The 19,823-nt window shown below is 42.5% G+C and overlaps 1 protein-coding gene and 1 long non-coding RNA gene across 2 annotated transcripts; one reads left to right on the top strand and one right to left on the bottom strand.

Annotated features, from left to right (window-relative positions):
• The first annotated feature begins 1,206 nt into the window (after positions 1-1,206).
• Positions 1,207-18,469, top strand: LOC135450807 (uncharacterized). Its single transcript, XR_010441163.1, has 3 exons — positions 1,207-1,268; positions 18,173-18,236; positions 18,402-18,469. It is a non-coding gene; the product is annotated as an uncharacterized LOC135450807 (long non-coding RNA).
• On the bottom strand, positions 16,334-17,308 carry LOC135450757 (2-oxoglutarate receptor 1-like). Its single transcript, XM_064719207.1, has one exon. The coding sequence runs from the start codon at positions 17,306-17,308 to the stop codon at positions 16,334-16,336; it is 975 nt and encodes a 324-aa protein (XP_064575277.1).
• Positions 18,470-19,823: the final 1,354 nt, after the last annotated feature.

Here is a 19,823-nt window from a genome sequence, read left to right as displayed (position 1 = left end):
GTTTGCATATTCTGGGAAACAGAGGGGTTTGTTGTTCCGGTTGTAGGTGTGTGCAGTGTGCACCTTACAAGAAGGACTCTGTGGTGTGGTTTCCATCTCCTACCATTCATGCTTTGGCAGCACTGGCCTTGTCGATAGCCAGTGTTTTCCACCCCCTGTGTCACATACACACACAGAGTCCCAGCATCATGGTGTACGTGGACCCACAGTGTGTGTCCCATGGGGCAAACCCCAGCAGCTCAGACTTTGTACAGGGATTTCTTCCATAGCTGAACACCAAAAAGGCCCTAAGTGAGGGCCGAAAAACAGCAAGAGGTGAGAATGTTGGAAAGCTGGAGGAAAAGCTGCTATTAGAGCACAAGATGTCTGCTGGGACAAGGGCAGAGAGTTCTGACCCCATCTGTGCTTGTGTTTCCCATCTCAGTAGTGGCACCAGCGTACATGGCTGTCCAGGCATCTCCTTGGATTTACCACCACATTATTTACTCATGTTAGTAATTTCCTCACTCTGCTGGGGAGCAGAGCTGGGTGCACATTGGAGCAAGTGCAGCTTGGTTTGTAGGAGTCCTGTGTGCTGCAGGGGACACAGTGCAAAAAACAGACCCAGCTTTTGTTGCTGATTTTGGTCCCCCAGAAATTCTAAAAGCAAGGAGGGACTGTGTGTTACACACCATAAAACTGTATCAAGAGATTGCTGCATGAGGCCTGTAACTCCTTGTTAAGCTATGACATGGCCTTTAAAAAGGCATCCAGCCTTGATTTAAGCATCTTGAGTACTGGAGAATCGAGCGTGTCTGTGCATCTCATTTTGAATCTCAATTAATACAGATTCTGCTCCCTGCCCAGAGGCTGTGCTTGGTATGCATTTGTTCTTTGGATTAAAGAATTTTCTATTGGCACTGATTTCATCATAAAGATGCACCTAACATCAGACTATCCCAACACAGCCCCTTCTTTGTTAAGCCAAACAGGTTGAACATCAGGGGTTTCTCTATAGGTGGCCATTGAATCTTGGTATGTATTGTATAGGTGGCCTTTGAGCCATAGTAAAATCTATGTATTGTATAAGTGGCCTTGCCTGGATCCTAGTTGTTCTAAATGGGCTGCAGCTGTGATGTCCTTAAATGGGTGGCAGCTGTGGCTAATGAAGATAACTGGGATAAAAGGGGGTGGGCGTGGCCAGTCAGGGAGAGCCTTGGAGGAGCCCTGATGAAGAAGGAGGAGCAACACAACTGTGAAGAGCTACTTGTGAGAAAACCACCCAGAAGGTATGGGACTCTAAAAATATATGATAACCAAAAGTGGTGACTCTGATGTGGTGGAGATATGCAGCCTGAAGAGGTGTGGGAGATAGGATAGCTGAGAGCTGTGGAGGTTAAGACAGCCAAGAGCTGTGAAGGAACATGGCCTTTGAGTTAAGGAGCTGTGAGAAATATGGCCTTGGAGTCAAGATGTGGAGGTACATGGCCTTTGAGTAATGGTGGGTTATATATATTGTAATTGTGTAATTGTTAAAAGAAAAGGGGGAAATCTAGGTGGCCATTGAATCTTAGTATTTATTGTATAGGTTGCCTTTGAGCCATAGTAAAATCTATGTATTGTATAAGTGGCCTTGCCCGGATCCTAGTTGTTCTAAATGGGCTGCAGCTGTGATGTCCTTAATTGGGTGGCAGCTGTGGCTAATGAAGATAACTGGGATAAAAGGGGGTGGGTGTGGCCAGTCTTGGAGGAGCCCTGATGAAGAAGGAGGAACAACACTGCTGTGAAGAGCTGCTTCTGAGAAAACCACCCAGAAGGTATAGGACTCTAGAATTAAGATAACAACAATATGATAACAACATTTCTCAGTATGTTTGTTACTGTAACTGTGTTTTGAAACCTGCCCTCAGCATCCATTGGAAGTGTGGGCATCCATACTGGATACCACTGGCTGGTACCAATCCCAACAATGCTGCTTGCAGGATTGACACTGCCTCCTTGTGTACAGTAGAAAGCCTCATTCTTTGCCTGGGGATTGTATGAGCTCATTCACATCCCTCTCTGCAGGCACACAGGCCGATTTCATGGCCCTTCATTGCTTTTTGAAGTTGATAGGAGGAAACTTTAGCCTGTTCCCTACTCCTGTGTCTGTCTGGTCCTCTCCCTCTATGCTCTATCTGCTTGTACAGGTTTAGCTTTTTTTGAACTCCTGGCTGAACTGCTTCAATTGACTTCAACAGCAGGAAACTACACAAAATGAGGTTCTTTCTGAGGTAGTTTTCTGCAATTACGTGAGGGAGGATGGCCCACAGGGGATCTGTCCCTCACTGTCACAAGGCAAGCAGCAGGAACAAAGGGCTGGGGGCAGTGAGAGGGCAGAGGGGAGGCAGAAGTGAATGTGTGCCCTGTTGGTGCCTGTGCACTGGCCTTGTGAGGTTGTCCTTGTGAGGGATGACTAGGTCTTAAATGATATGTGTTACTACCATGACCTGGTCCTGAAGGTAGGTCTTTCCTAATGATCCTTGTGAAACAGCTCTGTGAGCACTTTCTAGAAAAGAGAGGGCCCTGATCTTTTGGTTAAAAACCCTTTTAAATGGGTTGTCCGTCCTTATTTTGTAAATGCATGGTCTCCCATGCTTACTATGGGGTGAACAGTTCTATCACCATATCCAGATGACAAAAAATAGTGATAGCACACCACACTTACAAACCACTGTAGTTAGGCATTTCTGCAAAGATGTTGGAAAAAATGAGCCTGTCCCCATTTTTAGACACATGGAGAAGTTAAAATGACTTTTTTAGTGGCTCAGCCACTGAGAACAGAGTCCAGCTGACACTGTGGAAGAACCTATCTTTCACCAGCTCATTTTTCAACCCATAAGCTGCAGAAACCTGCAGTGAGATGTTTTTAATCAACCAGGATTTTGTATTGAGCCAGGTAAAATCTTGGGCAGCTGCAACAAAACCAGCTCCTTTCCTAGCTTATAAATGCTGAGAAACTTGTCAGGTACCCTCTTGTGAGAGAGGATAATGTGGTGGATGCTTTGTCATCATCAGCTATTCTGAAAGCATTGCACCTGGATCCTGTCTCTAAGCCCTCAGTGCCTTAGATAAGACAGTGATATAAAAGATGAGTGTGTGTTTTTGTGTGCATAAAAGCCTGGTGTTCAGGGCTTTAAATCTGCCTCCTTGTGAGGAATGTCTTGAGAGCCATATGTCAGCTTATTATTCTTCACTTCAGCACTGGATACTTGGTGGCTGACTACTTCCACCTATTTGTTCCAGAATTATGGCAGCTTTATTTGGGTGATAATAGGAGCACTGTGCTGTTTTATGAGACTGTAATCCAATTCTCATGTGGATGAACACTCTTCAAGGCCATGCAGTTTATCCTGATGATTCAAGGAACTGAATTGCTGACCAAAAAAGTAGTGGTATTCCTTCTCATGTTATGCTCCAATTCTCCACAGGCTAAATAAATATTCAAAATATCTGAGATGTGAGAAGAAAGATGATAAGGAGATGATGGGAATGACAGTGAGGAGCAGAATAGCAGAAGGAGATGGATAGGGGGATATTTTATTGTTTGCTTATTTGTAGGGGGATACAGTATGGGTAAATGAAGGTGGTATAGAATGTAATCTTATCCCCCAATGAGTTGCAGCTGGACAAATTATTAAAGATTAGGAGCAGGCCTGATGTTAACAGGCCACACCTGTAGCCAATAAGACCAAGTGGTATAAAAGAGTGGATTGGTGGGATCTGGAGTCAGATGGCTGCTGGAAGGACCGGGAGTCAGTGCTTAGAGGAACTGCTTACAGAAAACATCGAGGAGGCACGAAACTCTGGTGGTACGGAAACCCTCACACTATAATGCTAATAGAACTCTTGATATATAAGACAACATTTATTAGTTATGGCAGTAATTTCTTGATGCTATTCCTCATCTTTCACACAGGGATTGCACCTTCACCTGAAATCCACTGGCTCTGGGTTAGTCACAAACTATACAATTTCCATAGACCCAAAGAACTGAAGATTATTCACAACTGCCAGAGTCCAATCTGTACCACAGGATTAAAATGCTGCAGCTCTTGCACTGTGCAGGCTCAGGCTGCTTACACACAGAGCTTTTTTTCCTCTGCTCTGCTTTGTTGTACTGCTTGCTTCTGAAAGGGGTTTAAATTGACTTTTACAATTTAAATAATAGGGTTCTGATATAAATGTGCAGGTGTAGGAATAAGCATTATGTAGCAAATAAACACCGACCTGGTAGGTGCTTGCAGTCCTCAATAAGGCTGAGGTGCTCAGGGTGCAGGTCAGGACTGGGATCAGGGTTTTTAATTAGAGTGATGTTTATTATTTGACAAGAAGTGATCCCAACTAACAAGCTAGGAATGAAGCCAGGCTTTACTGTGGACCCATGAATTCACTGAGTCTCCTAGTCTGTAATGTATGCTACAGAGTGCAAGATATACATTGCTGAGAACTGTTATGGTCCCAGTCTAGCTCTGAGGCTGTGTGCAGCTCTGCTGGGAAGGTTTGTGTTCCAATAGGAACTAGTTGGGATTAAGTCTGCAAATGGAGCTTACCTCAAGCATTGCACAGATGGCATTTGTATCTTAGGGCCAGCTGATTCCACAGCATTGGTGGAGGATGTTTGCTGCTTTTCTGCAGGCCATTGGTGTAGAGTCTCTCTGACACTTGTCACCTCTGCACAGACCTGGGTGAATATACTCCTTCTAGGCTTAGTGGGGGATCCTGGAAAACAGAGGTTTGCTGGCTGCTTCTCAGCCCAGCTTCTGGAGTCAGGTGAGTTTGGAGGGTTGCCCTCCAGCCGCTATAGAGACAGCACTCATGTTTCAGCATAGAGATTCAGGTCAGAGGGGAGAAAATCTGTAACTCTCATCAGAAATGTGAAACACTTCAAAAAGAGCCTGCAGTGAACTATTTTGGGAGTTTGCAGAGCACTGAAATACCAATTAAAAGTACAACTAATTAAAAAATACCAGGTAAACATTACCACTTCTAGTACACTTAGATATTCATCCCTGGTTTGAGCATGCAGTCTTGGTTCTGGTGTCATTTTTGCTGTAGACTACTTAAAAGTTGGGACTTACCAACCTCCCAACATCTCTTAGGTCCTTTTGAGGCTGATAAAAAAAAGAAGCATTCAATAAAAGCAGTGCTTTTAGTCATTATTTAACTGTGTATCTCAAAGTTAGCAATCTGATAAGCATCACTGGCCATTGTGCTGGAGGGAGGCTGCTTGCCCAGGCACTGGATCTGCTACTGACTTTATCTTCTGCTGGTGGCTCATTAGCACCTTTCCGACCAGCAGTAGTCTCACAAATGCTTGACTAGGAATGCTTTAGAGGATTTTTTTAAAAATAAAATTAAGTAATTAGTCCAGGAGCTAATTAAACGTAACATTTGGTTTTCTATGGTAGCACATGAATCACAAATTAGAGGGCAGGATTAATTTCTCTTAGTGACAAGTCTGTGTAGCTGACATGCCATGTTGGGGGCAGACACAGGTACTTATTCAAATAAGCCATGGATAGAAGATATGTGCATTAATTATCCTATGACAGCTGTAGCCTCATTCAACAAAACATTTATCTGCCTAGAATAAGGTAAATAAACTCTCTTGCTTTAAGGGATGCTTTTGACTTGGTGCTTCCCACACAGCTGAGAAGCACATCTGATAGCCAGTGCTGCAAAGCACGTGGAGCAACAAGCCCTGGTGAAGCTTCTTAAGTGGATGAGCAAGGATACTGGCATTAACTGGGAACTACCTGTGTTGGTGCTCATCACTGCTCTGGTCCTTCTTCCACTGCCCTTGTCAACAGGTCAGCAGTTAAATACACCCTCTCACTGGTGAGGCAAGAGCTGGCAGGGGTGGTCCCAGTCAGCTCCAGTGCCATTAGTCTGTGTCAGAAAACCCTCTGCCACACAAGTGAGGGTGACAGCGGTGTGGTAATATTTATAGACGTGCATACTTTGTGACAAATGACCAGTGCCTTGGAAATGAAAGCTGAATAATAAAAAAATCTTCATCCTAAAAGAAAAATAAAATGGATCACACAGGTATGCAAGTAAGATGAAGGCAAAGCTGAAAATAAAGAGCTCTGGGGAAAAAAAGTACATTTTCCAGTACATGAATTTTGCAGGGAAGGGAGAGATGATGAAGCTGGTAGGGAGATGACTGGTGGCTGTCACAGCACCTAGCCATGACAGGATGGCAGTTCAGACCCTGTCCCCCAGCATGGACTCTGAGATAGGGCTGTTTGCAAGAGATACTCAGGCTGAAATGCCCTTGGCATCACCAAAGTGAGATCAAGGTATAATACATTGGGAGAGGTTGCCCAGAGAAACTGTGGATGCTCCATCTCTGGAAGTGTTCATAGCCAGGCTCTATGGGCCTTTGAGCGACCTGCTCTAGTGAAAGGGGATGGCCTTTGAAAGTCCCTTCTAACCCAATCATTCCATGATTCCCCAGTGTTGTCCATGCACAGATATGTACGTGGACACCCGGGTGCCTGGATAAGAGGTTCCATAGGTGCTTTGTGACAGCTGGTTTAGGAGGAAATAAGTCACTTTGGGCATGCCTGCCTTCTTGCAATGACTGGAGGTAGGTCCCAGAGGAGGAGCTCAGAGGGTGGGTCAGAGCTGGGGATAGATAAGGAGAGGGTCCTTCCTCCCTCAGCCCTCAAGGGTAGCTGCCTTTCTGCTCTTGCTGATGGAGGTATGTCATGTTTTGGCCACTGATTTTCCATCCTCTGAGCTGCAGGCACATTTTAGGGCCCATGGAAACTCCTTTTTGAGGTTCCTTTTAAAAATTTTTGTGTTAGAAATTGAGAGATGAATGGGATTTTGGGGTTTTTTTTTTGTTTTTATGTTGCTTTTTAAAAATTAATAGTTTAGTACATTGTTTACATATTAGATTTAGTGTATAAAGAGAAAGGTACTAAAAAGTTATGAGGTACACAGGTTTAAGGATTTTAAAAATTATTTTAATTAATTTTTAGAGCTTTTTTTATTAATAATTGTTTTTTCATGCAACATCTGCATTGTGGCTCTTTCTAACCAATCACTCTCTGCCACCAGCTATGTAGAAAATGGAGTAGATGAGGAACAAGGAGATAAGACAACACCCAAAGTCCTCCATCCTGTCTTCTATCTACCTCTATACTAAAAACCCAAAGCTCTAAGTTTTTCACCCTGTGATAAACTACACTACTATCTATATCACACACTCATAGATTCCAATTCATCCCAAAGTCTTGGGAGTTTTCTTCATGGACAAAGGTTAAAAGTAGTGTTCTCCTGGGAATCGGGACCTGTCAGGACAGGGAGAGAAATATTCCCTGTGCCCTGGGTTCCAACAAGGTCCCATCCTCAGCAGATGGACTTCCTTGGGTCATTGCAAGGAATCCCAGGATCTGCTGGGCTGAATTACAGAGGACTCTGTCCAGTTTGTGACCTCTCAAGACTACCCAGCATGGAAGAAGAGCACAATTCTGTTCAGGAAAAAACACTCTAAACAAATTGGGGAAATGATCAGAATAACCTGTATTTATGAGCCCTTATGGGTGTCTGAATAAACTTAGATTATGAGAAGCTAGGGCAGCTTGCTTAAACATGGAACCTGGCAGTAGATAAGGAGCTCTCTAATCTCCTCCTAATTTTTGCTGTGGTTGGTAGGTATGTCCTTGTAACTTTTAGGTAATATTGAATGGACAGTATAAAACCAGCTGGATCAGCAAGACACAGTGAAAGCTTCAGGACGCAAGGAATAAGCCACATACATCTCTCCATAGCTCTGTCCTCCCCGTTCATCTCACAATGTTTGGTTAAGCTACTATGTAAACAATTATTATTATTGTGTACATGGAGGATATTTTTGTATCCTCCATTGCTTGGGTACAGCTGAGACAAATTTTCAGCTGTGTCAGTTTTTAGCTATACATGTAGTTTAGAGATTATGAAGTATTAGGAATGAGCATTAATGCTTGTCAGAGCAGGAGCAGGTTCCACAGGTGGTGAAGATATCTCCCCAGCAGCTGTCATCCTGCAGGCTGCCATTCACTTTAATCTCCCTGCCACCCATATTTCTCAGGCACTTGGCAGCCCCTCAATTTCAGTACTGAAAATTATGTGCTTCAGAACTTCCATGAAGAAATTTAATAGTTTGGTTACATTACAGGGAGGAATCTATCATAAATTGTATTTCTGAATTTCCTTAATATTTTTTTAAATTACCTACTTAGTGTGTGAGTCACAGTGTGTCCCATCTCAGAGCTATGGCAATTTAAAGGTGTCTAATGAGAAATCCTTTTTGGACAAGCTACTCTAAGGGCCATTCAGAAAAGTTCTCCAGTGAATTCAAAAAGTTTGGAGGGATACAGAGCAGGGACACTTCAAATGTGCATGAGCAGGACTTAGGCATAACAACCCTGTGAACAGCTTCACTGTGTGTGTACCTGCACCTGTGTTGACAAACAGGAGTCTTTCTTTTCTTTCTTAGTGATGTCCCTCTGTTCATTAATTTTTTAAATAAATTTTCATACAGTTTTCAAATCCTGTAAGCTTTTTTAATTTTTTTTCTCCAGCTTTTTCCCCCTTATAACTCAGCAGGCTCTTTTTCTTTAGCTGTAGAAAGGGCTCCAGTCATCCTTCCCAATTTTGTTCTTGCTCTTCCTTGGTGTCCAAAGCCAAATCCTAGCACAGTCTCCTGCCTTGGCCTGACTTTACTTCACTATGCAGCAGAGTCCTATCAGCACCTGGCTTGCACAAGAAAATCAACCTTTAAATGGTGAGAATTCCCTGTGGATGTGTGCAGGGGGGTAGTGGGAACTCTGAGGGCTGGGGATGGTGGCAGAGTAGCCCAACTCTTATGTACTACATATTTGAGCCAAGTCTTGTCCTTGAAAGTTTTTACATTTATTATTATTACTTCTTCATGGTTCTATGTGTTCCATTATATATTCTCTCAATATATAGAATACATATTGAGGGCAAATATAGTATGTTCTTTATTATTTTCTGTGTAACTGTATCCTCTCACTTAGGCAGACACTTGAATATAATCCAGATTGCTTAAACTAGGTTACCTGAATATGATGATCCAGAGAGCGTTTTAAAAATTCAGTGTAGTGCCCTGCACAAATACTTCTAAAAATTGTCACAATATCAAAACCTACACCTTCTCTTTTTGCCAAACTTTTCACAAGAAATAACAATCAGCCTGCAGATGAGACACAGTGGACCATTATCATTGTGCCAAAGCCTCAGCATTGAAATCAGAAGCAGGGACACCATTGACTCCCTGTGCAGGCACTTCTAAGGCACAGTTCATCTGACCCACCTGGTGGGGGATAATTGGTCCCTCCAAGCTCCAATTTTGCCAACTGACTGTAAAAACACTCTAGACAGCTGTCTCAGAGCTAGGCCTTTATGTTATCTGGAACTAGTTGAAGACATTTTAACCAGAATGGCTACTGAAAAAAAAAAAAAAAAGAAAATTTAAAATAAAACAAAAAGGATAAAAGACAATTTTTTTTTTTCCAGAGGAGAAAAAACCAGATCCTTTATAGTACATAGGTCAAAAATAGTCACCTTAAGAGAGCAGTGAAACTCTGTGTAATGTAAATTATATATTTAAGCAGGTCAGAGAATATTCTGTGTGTTCCACACATGTGAATAAGCCTAAACTGCTGGGATGGTAAGCCACACTTGATTTTGTAGTGGAGAAATAATAATAATCAATTTCAATAATCTTGAAATGCCAATATATAAAGAGCAAAATTTACATCAAAATTTACACAAGCAAATACCCCAGACTTGAATAGCCTGCCCTTGAACACATATCCAAATCTGTTTTACTACAAAACATTTTAAGTTATCACACAGTAAAATATAGTTAATTTCCATTGAAAAATAAAAGATATATAGCTTTAGATGTTATTGATATTAGGTATAAATAAAAATCATACTCAAAGAATGGTCTTCAAATTAGCAGCGAAATCTTACTACTTTGTATACAGCAGAAAATTATACCTGAAAATCACAAAATGTTTTTAAACTGCTTAAGGAGATTTTGTGCATTGCTGCAATTACTTTTGTAACAGTAGCTTTTTGTCCTGAAAAAGGGATTTCTGTTCAGCTGACTTCTGTCCTCAGTGTCACACTACTTTTATTCTACAAGAGGGAAAAGGGACAAGTGAAATGCATATTCATATCCAGAGAAAGAGTCTCAGGCACAGCCTAGTGCTGTTGCTTTAAAAGAGTTGTATTTTTGCATCAGGCACTGCTCCCCTCTGCATTTGTATCTGCATGTGTGTTTATGTGTCTCTAAATGCACAAATGATAAGTAGCTACATCGTTTACATTTTTATGGCTGGAGCCCTTGATTGAATTTTCATAATGCCAGGAGGGCCCATTCGGGATTCAGGTCCTGCTGTGCAAATACTCGCTGAGACATCTGCCCCAAAGAGCTTGTAACTCTAAGAGGACCAAATGTGGCAGGAGAAATAATTAGGGGGAGATGCAGTGACTCTGTGGTTACATGGGGGGGTCATTCAGCTACAGGATCAGAACAAGTCTTTGTGCTTGTCTGGCACTGATTTATTGGTGAATCAGCAGCACCATTCTGGTTTTTTATTCTGGGCTCACAGCCAAACTGTCCCTCCCTCTTGTGCTCAAACCACAGCATCAGGATGTCCCCAGCCACAGCTCACAGCTCAGCTGCACAGCAATATCAGCCCCTTCCAGAGAAGACCCCCAATGCCATAAATCTGCCCTGGTTTTCCATATGCACATTTCAATTCATGTAAGGAAAAGATTTTGCTGTTGTTAGGCTTCTTTTTGAGGTAGGAATGAGAAAGAAAACATTTCCCTGCTGTGGCCTTGTTTCTCCATCACACCTAAAAGGGAGGGCAGGTAAGAGGAAGCTCTCAAACCTCTCTGTCTTTCCCCAAGGAGACATTACCAGGAACCACCAAGGAGCAGTGAGTTCTGGCATGTCTCTACATGCCACCCTTCCTAGCTCTACATGTCCACCTTCCACAATGCTCCCAAAACATTCCCAAATGTTTTCCACAACCTTCCCAAAACACCAGCCTCTCTGTACCTCAGGTCCAGGCCCTGATCTCCAACATACAGCCATAGCTGGGCAGGGAAGGAGGGATGTTGTCTTTGGATCTGGATCAAGTGACATGAAAAGCAAGTCACAGGAACATCTCTGAACCCCCACCCTTCTCTGGGGCCAGGGTCATTCTGAAAATTAGATGCCTGCATTTGCTCAGGACAAGAAGTGTTGGTTTGCACTGGTGATTCTTGCAGAAATTTTGTTCCTCTGTGTTTGCATTAGTTGTCAGCCCTGCTGCCTTGGGGATGAGCCAGATCATGACTGCTGATACACTCAGTTCAGCCCCTCTGTGGGTAATGGAGGTACAATCATGATGGTACAAGTGCAGCCATTTGGCCAGTTTCTCCCACATTTTTGTATCTCTGGTGAGAAACTGCCCAGCTGATCAGAAGAGTGAGCAAAACAGATTGCTTTCTTAAGACCTGCTGAAGTCACTTCTGAAGATCAGTAGGAGCAAAACCTTCTGTTGTGGTTGTAATATGCAGCAATGAGAATAAATGCTGCATATTGGTGTGATTGTCCTTTGTACCTCCCCGGCAGAATTATGTAAAATTCCAAAATCCCTCACATCCTCATTTTCTGCTACTGTACAAAACCATTATTTATTTACAGTCTCAAGAAGTGGACCCACGGGAAACTCAAGAGTTTCAGCAGGGTCAAGTACAGGATGCTACACCTGGGTTGAGGCAGCCTCCAGTACCAACACAGGCTGGAGGATGAAGATATTGAGAGCAGCCCTGCTGAGAAAGATTCGGGGTGCTGGTTACTGAGAGGCTAGTCCTGATCTGGCAATGTGAGCTGGCAGTCCAGAAACCCAGATATATCGTGGGCTGCACCAAAAATCAGTGGCTATCAGGATGAGGAGGTGATTCTCTCCCTCTACTCCACCTCCATGAGACCCCACCTGGAGTGTTGGATCCACCTCTGGGGCTCCCAGCATGAGAAGGGTGTCAACCTGGGAGGTGTCCCTGCTCATGGCAGGTTAGACTAGGTGGCCTCTAAAGGTCCCTTTCAGCACAAACTCTTCTAATATTTTATTTTGGTGTTGTCACCATCCCTGTCAGCCTGGCCTAACATATCATAGGAATTTGGGAAGGCTTTAGACAAGAGTTTCAAAATGTCAACATAATTTGTGGCTAATGCCTGAATGCCTGTGCAATGCCTGTGGCCAATTTGTGCTAATGCCTGTGGCTAATGTTCTCAACCTAGTGCATGTGCTTTCTTTAGTTAAGTCATCCCTGCCTCTGTCCCTCAGGGTTTGCATATGCAAACCCCTGAGCAGCCACAGAGGTTGGGAAGTTGATGTTTGGGTAGGTAGTTCTATAAAGTGGAAATCTGCTGATGGATCTGTGGGGAAATTCTAGGTGCTTATTTGCATCCAATTTGTACATGTAGAACAAGAAAGGTTACTGGCAGTCATAGATTTTCAGTACAGTGCTTATATAATGGCATGTTTAATTGAGGTTCAGGTTTACTCCTTGGCAATGGACACAGCTGATAAATTGGCATAAGCTTCTTGTCCTCCACCTCTGATGCAGGGCCAAAGAGTATTTTGTATGTCCTTCCTTGTGTGGTTACACTTCTAAACCAAGTGTAACCATCTGACTTGGTTTTGTGGGCTGGTTTACAAAGTCTTTGTGTGCAGGGCCTTCCCTCCCCACAGCTGTGCTGGGCAGGTGGATGCATTTGTCCTGCCTTTGTGGGGTCTGCAGAGGTATTCCAGAGCTTAAGCTGCCAGACAAATATGAAAACTATATTAAAGAAGCAAAAGGAAAGGGCGTTTGTGTGTGTATCATATTAATTCAGAGAAGATGAGAGTATCATCAGAGTTGATATGGATTTTCTTCTCCTCCCCGTTTCATTGTCTCTTCTGCCCTCCCACACACCCACAAGTCATTGGAAAGTACAGGGCATTTCATTAGGTAGGCTTGGACTATCTGCTGGGCTCTTTAATAATTCTTAAAATGGACATTTCTGTCTCCTCAGAGGTAGGGATCAAATGAAATTTATGCACCTTACAAAACCAGCCTTGTTCTCTTCATCAGTGGCACTGTTGTGAGGTCCTGGAGCCCCATGTTGCTACCAGGGTATGCCAAAAATCTAAGTATCAAGATATGGCAGCAATCTGCCACTGTCATGCTGAAAGCAGCACCTGGGTTTCTCTTTAAAATGGTTTCTCCCTTGTTTGTGTAAAAAGGTTCACAAAGTTGTCGATGCCTCATCCCTGGAAAACATTCTAGGCATCTTCCAAAAGAATACATAGCCTGGATGTATGAACAAATGAGTGTGCTGAGTAATTGATCCAGAAAACATCAAGTAGAGCTGAAGATAAGCTAATACAGAGCTTCATTTAAAGTTGAAAGCAAAACCTACCAACATATTGTTGCAAAACCAGAGGCAGTTCATTTTCTATCTCAAACACCAAAAGAACCAGACTCCATATTTCAGATATTAAGGTAGGACTTGATTTACTAAAACTTAGGTGTTGATATACAGTACAGGCTTAAAAGATAATGTGTAAGCCTGATTTTACTTAAAAAAAACCACCCAAAACTTGGTGGTTTTTTTGCTAGAATAACATAAAATGAAAAAACAGCTAAAATGCCATGTTCATCATTGCCTTCTCGTGGTATATCTGCTGTGTCTGGTGTCTCAGGAGCAAGTGCTTGAGAGCAGCACTGCAAGTGTAGTGCCCCTCCTAGAGTGTTAAAATCCATGCAGCATGTGTTGTGAGAGGCATTTTCTTTACATCTTTTGGATGGTTGCATCATGCAACATCTCTAATGGCTAGCTCCCTTCTTCACCCTAAGATCTCATCCACAATTTGAGGCTGGACAGTGGTCTCAGGGGAAATCATGCTGTGCTGTGCAGAAGTTTTTGAAGTCACCTTTATGAGTAGCTAAGGGTGGATTAAAAGACAATGGCCTATTTTGGGAGCAAAATGGCTTCTTCCTCTGATTTCTGACACAATATTTTCTTCACAGGCCATCTTCTGCCCTAGCCCAGTGGAATGGGCTTGTTCCTTTCCCCATCTTGCTCCTTCCTATGTCAGGGATGGTTTCTTACCTCCTCTCCCTCCCTCAGCAAGCCTGCTGCTTTCTGTTTGCTCTTGTTCTTCCCAAGCTGGCTGCAGGATAGGCAGGAAATGGGGTCCCCTGTGCCACAGGGGAGTCACAGGCTGTTTGCAGGGCACTCAGACATGTGCTTAACGGGGGTGGTGCCCTGGTGGTCTTGGTCTGGTGTCACTTGGACAGCAGCCCATACATACAGGGGTTGGATAAGGAGAAGGATCTCATGAGAAGCTTGAGGCAGTACGTGTTCCCATTGATTAATGGACATTTTGGGGTAGAGAGCAAAAGTAATGAAACATGAAATAAGGCTGTTATAAAAATGTGTTGTAGGATTCACTCTGTGATCATACTTTTGGGCTCTGAATATTATGTTGCTAATATTTTTGTATTGCTGTTGGCCAGGATACTTCAGCTGGTACTGGGACCTCTCTAGATAGATCTTCAAGTATTGGACTCACGCTTTTCTACAAGTCTATTTCCCCCTCTGAGACAGCCCATATTTCCTGTAATATATGCTATTACTTAAAGCTGTTCCTTACTTGGTGTGACCAAGAAGAGCTTCACTGAATAATGTAATGGACAAAAAATATTTTGATTTTCTATGAACTGTGGAAAAGGATTTGGTGGTAGTGGTGAATGAAAAACAAGCCAGCAGTGCATGCTCACAGCCAGCCATATCCTGTGCTGCCTCCAAAGAAGTGTGGCTAGCAGGAGATTCTGCCCCTCTGCTCCACTCTCATGAGACCTGGAGTGCTGTGTCCAGGTCTGGAGCCCCAGAACTGGATAGAGTCTAGAGGCAGGCCATGAAGATAATCAGAAGGCTGGAACACCTCTCATATGAGGGAAAGGCTGGGATTGTTCAGCCTGTAGTAGAGAAAGTTCAAGATGACCTGATTTCAGCCTTTCAGTGCTTAAAGGGTGCTTATAAGAAAAATTGGGAGATACTTTCAGTAGGGACTTTACTGATAGGAAAAGGAGTAATGGTTTAAAACTATAATAGGGCCTACATATAGGGATAACTAGATATAAGGAAGAAATTTTTTACAATGAGGATGGTATAACACTGTCACAGGCTGCCCAGAGAGGTAGTGGATGTCCCATCCCTGAAAACTTTCAAGATCAGGCTGGACATGGCTCTGAGCAGCCTGGTCTAGTTGAAGATGTCCCTTTGCAGGGGACATCTCATTGCAGGAGGACTGACTCTGAGGCCTTTAAAGGTCCCTGTCAAGAAAAACTGCTCTATGATTCCACAGATTCTATATCAGCAGTGTGGAAAATCCTTGTGAGAGTGATCTTGTATTGCCCCACCATCACTCTTCAGGCAATCACTAAAGGCACTGCACGGAGCCTTGCTGTGTAAGCTGCACTTTTAGCAACCTCTGGAGAGTGATCCATCCCAGTGAGTGCCAGAGCTGTGCCTCAGCTCTTTAAAAGCAGGCACGAACATTTGAGTCTGTGTCTGATCTACTTACCTTTTGTGGTCAGTGGAGAGAAACAGGCACTTGTAGGTCACAATTCAGCTTGTCCAAATGCAAACATCAAGAATAATTCAGTGAATCATACTCTAAAATGGCCTATTTATTTCCATAATAATGGAAAATTATAAAATGAGGACAAGGTGATTAGCTATATGCATACCCTTACCCTGTCAATGTCTCCAGGGAGGTGAGATGAAGCACTTCCAGGCCTAAGACAGGTTTTGATCTCCAGAGGGTCTAACCGCTCTCCATGGCTTAGGAAGAAAGTCAGACAGGTCTCTAGCTCAGAGTACACTTTTTTTAAGTTAATAAAATTAATTTAGGATTACTCCCATCCTGAATCTGTATCTGCCACTAATAGATTAATATTTTTTCCCAGAACTGACCATTCTCCAAAAGAGCTACCATGGACTCAGGAAGCAACCGCAGAAACATTTCTGAGAATTTCACATTTTATTTATTAGTATTTTATTTAAAATATTTTATTTTTAATCATAAATTTTCTCCTTTGATGATCAGTTTGTAACCCAGAACAGATTGGATCTCCTTTGGCACTAGCTGAGTTAACCTGAGTACTCTAATGGCAGGGAAGTTGTGCCTGGCTGGTTGGTTTAAATCCTTCCTCCATAAATGTTAAATTGCATCAATCTCGTCTACTTCAAACACTTGTTTGTCCAAAACTTGAAGAGCGAGAGTATTGCCTGCTGGAAATTATCTCCTGACACTACATAGAGCAGCAAATTTCCAAAAGTATTTAATGCTGCTAAAGGTTTAGTTATAGTAAACATTAAAAGGATAGTTTTCTTCAAGTGGCAGCTAACTGGCTGTACTCGGAGCTCCAGATGAATCCCCTTGAAGACATGGAAGGGGAGGAAGCACACATAGAAGACCAGCAAGAGCAGAACAGTGAGCCTGCGAGCCTTTTGTTTGTAGCTAGCCTGCGTGTGCAGCCCAGTGGCCAAGATGCCAATGATGAGCACGTAGCACAGAGTCACCGTCAGCAAGGGCAGGAGGAAGGCAAACACAGTCAGTCCCCAGTTGTACCAGCGACTTGTGACAAAGTCCTCAGCAGCAACCAGATCTGGGCAGATGGTCTTGTTCTGCCTGTCTCTTGGGGAAATCAGGACGACCAAGGGGCTGAGGGCCCCCAGGGAAACCATCCAAATGACTGTGCAAGTCACCACTGCCCATCTCCGCTTCCGAAGGAAAAGGGATTTCATTGGATACACAACTACCAAAAAGCGGAAGATGCTGAAGCAGCTAAGGAGGATAATACCACTGTACATATTGAAGTAGAAACAAAACTGAATAAACTTGCACATGAAGTCTCCAAAAATCCAGTCATTTCCATTAGCATTGTAGTGTATAAAGAAAGGAAGTGTGACTACATACAATAGATCAGTGATAGCCAGGTTTAACATAATGATGGTGCTGCTTTTCCAGGGCCTCATCTTAAAACAGTAAACAAAAATTGTCGCAATATTTCCTGGAAAGCACACCAGGAAGATTAGGCTGTAAAGGATGGCGACATACAATTGCACCTGTAAGAAATCTTCTTCCTTGCAGCTTGTCAATAGGTTTGCAGGGCTGGGCTGAGCAGTAAGATTGCTGGCGCATTCAGATGCCATGTTTGCAGAAGTCTCCTTAAGACAAAAATCAGATATTTTAATTGGTTTGTTTTAATTAGTTTTAATTGGTTTGTTGGAACAAATGTTGCCAGTTAAACCTTTTGTTGCGGAGAAAATGTACATTTGAGAAGGCACAGTAGTGAGTGAAAATAAGGACTTGCTAATGTACCCAGTCTGACCTAGATAACACCATTGAAATGTTTAATTTCACCTCTTCCTCTCTTTTACATTTAATTTTGATAATTATTAATTTTACTCTTTCTTTGTTTAGCCTCCTTCATTGAAGAAGACAATTACTGCTTATCTGCAAATCAGGAGTAGGCAGCACACATTTAGAGCGCTAGAAGGAGCTTGGGCTTAGATTTTGCAAGTGAACTAGTCTTAACCTTTCAGAAAGTAGAACCATATCCATATATTATCTTCACCACTCTGAGCTAATCAGTGTTTTGTGCTCATAGAACAGAGATGTCATTCTGCTTTCATGAAAGCCAAACAATGTTAGGTTTAGTTACAGATCTCAGGACCTGATGCTCCTATAACCTGACAGATTGTTCCCTGAACATGATTTTATTCTCTTGGAGTCATCAGAGTATAAAACTAGTATAAACTTTTTGATTTGGTGTTTTGGAGGGTTGTTTTTGGGGGGAGAGGTGTTATTGTGCTTTGGTTTGTTTATTTTAAATGAAGTTCCACAGTGGCATAAAATTGATTTAATTTATTAAAGACCGTTCCCTCTCAAAGGCAGAAGGAAAATGGAAAGCACAGAGGGAATGCTTGCTTCCCATTCTGTGCCAATGGGAACAAGGTAGACTTGTCTCTGAAATGATTCCTTGTCTGATATAGCCAATTTGGATCTCTCCACAGGGATTTAAAGCCGTGTTTTAACCTGAAAAAATGGTAACCAAGCATGAAAATCATCTAACTTCAGGTATCAAAGTTAAATGCTTAAATTGGAGCCAGTCCTCCTAAGCCCCACTTTATCATCAAAGAAGAGAAGTTCCTCCAAGATATAGTGTATCTACCCACAACTGAGGTTTTTGAGATAAATTATTTACTCTGTTGGTGTACCTATTTCTTTCCATTGATGCAAAAGGTAGCCCAAGGGGACTAGCTCAAGTGAGGCAAGAGCTGTGCCACTGTGTCTTCAGCACTTCAGGTGAGTACCACTCTTCTAGATTAGAACCAATTCCATGTGAGAAAATATTCTAAAGAAAGTTCATAAAGTGCTAGACAGGGTACTATCAAGCCTAGGTCCTCTCTCTTGTCTCAGAAACAGCATCTTTAAACTTAACCAATGCTACATTAAACATCCAGGGTGAAATCAACACTTTAGAAAAAACCAAACCAAACAGAAAAACCCAAAAAAACCCCACTAAACCTGGAAAAAAAACCAGGATTGTACCTTATTCAGTCTTGGAAAATGTGATTCAGTTCATGGCATTTAACATGTTACCTGAATGACTCTTCCTTATCTCCATAACGGATAGAACATGACCAATTTGCTCTGACAAACCCACTCATTAAAGCTGGGACACAATGGGCATTATTTGATCATAACAAGTCAGCAAGATGATTATCTCTTAATCAAATTAAGAGATTATTAATCTCTTTGTTACTCAGAAGCACTTCAGAGTGAAATCTGAGCAGTTTCCCCATGATTTAGTTAAAACATTAATACTTTTTAAAATGAGTATTAGATCTGGTATAGAAGCTTTGCAGTAAAAGATGCACTAGGGAAAGGCTGTCAAGCTTGTTTTAAACCAATCCAGATTTACAACCACAAAAGCTAGGGGTGTGCATGTTTTCTCTCTTTTCTGCTGCTCAGTGATACCACTGTCACCCACATTTATGCCTCTCCAGTATATTTCATATCATGTTAGACAAATTTACTAGAATATTTGATTTATCCCCGGTTTGGCTTTCTTGCACTGCTGATCGGTTCTTCACCACAATCTTGAACCCTCCAAATTGAAAATGGAGAAATACTGCTTACCTGAAAACCTGCAATTCTGCTTCTCCCTCTGATATTGCTTTGAGTAAAGAGCTCAAATGAAATGTATTTATGTCTTCCTTGCAGTGAAGCAGGTTTTAGTATGGCTTTGCAGCCATATACATTCACTCCCTGTCTGACTGAGGCTCCATGTGACTGTGAATTTAGGAAGGTGCTAGAACACCTCAGTTGCTGGCTCAAGTGTCAGCTCTTAGAGCTGGGTGGCCGGAGGACTCCTCTTTTGCCCTCTGTCACTCACGCTGTCTTGCCTCCAGTGGGCAGATCAGGCTTTGCTGGCAGCAGCTCTGTGTGCTGATGCAGACCTGTAGTATTCAAATAGCAGCAAATCACATTTAAATTAGCATGTATGTGTGAGTGCATGTGCTTAGAAAAGATGAAATTAAATTTATTCTCCATTTCCTGTGAAGTGAAACCTGATCACCAAAGTGAACAAGGAATGTTGTCACTTCAAGGTCATGTGAAAAGTGTTATGACACACTGTCTTCATTAAAATCAAATTTTTAA

This window comes from Zonotrichia leucophrys, chromosome 1 (genome assembly GCF_028769735.1).
Source record: "Zonotrichia leucophrys gambelii isolate GWCS_2022_RI chromosome 1, RI_Zleu_2.0, whole genome shotgun sequence".
In the NCBI taxonomy this organism is placed as follows: Eukaryota; Metazoa; Chordata; class Aves; order Passeriformes; family Passerellidae; genus Zonotrichia; species Zonotrichia leucophrys.
The sequence above is the reverse complement of the archived record's forward strand: the minus strand, read 5'-3'. Positions and strand labels throughout refer to the sequence as shown.

What these genes read in the sequence shown, in the direction of transcription:
- LOC135450757 (XM_064719207.1), bottom strand. Translation starts at nt 17,308, where the DNA reads ATGGCATCTGAATGCGCCAGCAATCTTACTGCTCAGCCCAGCCCTGCA.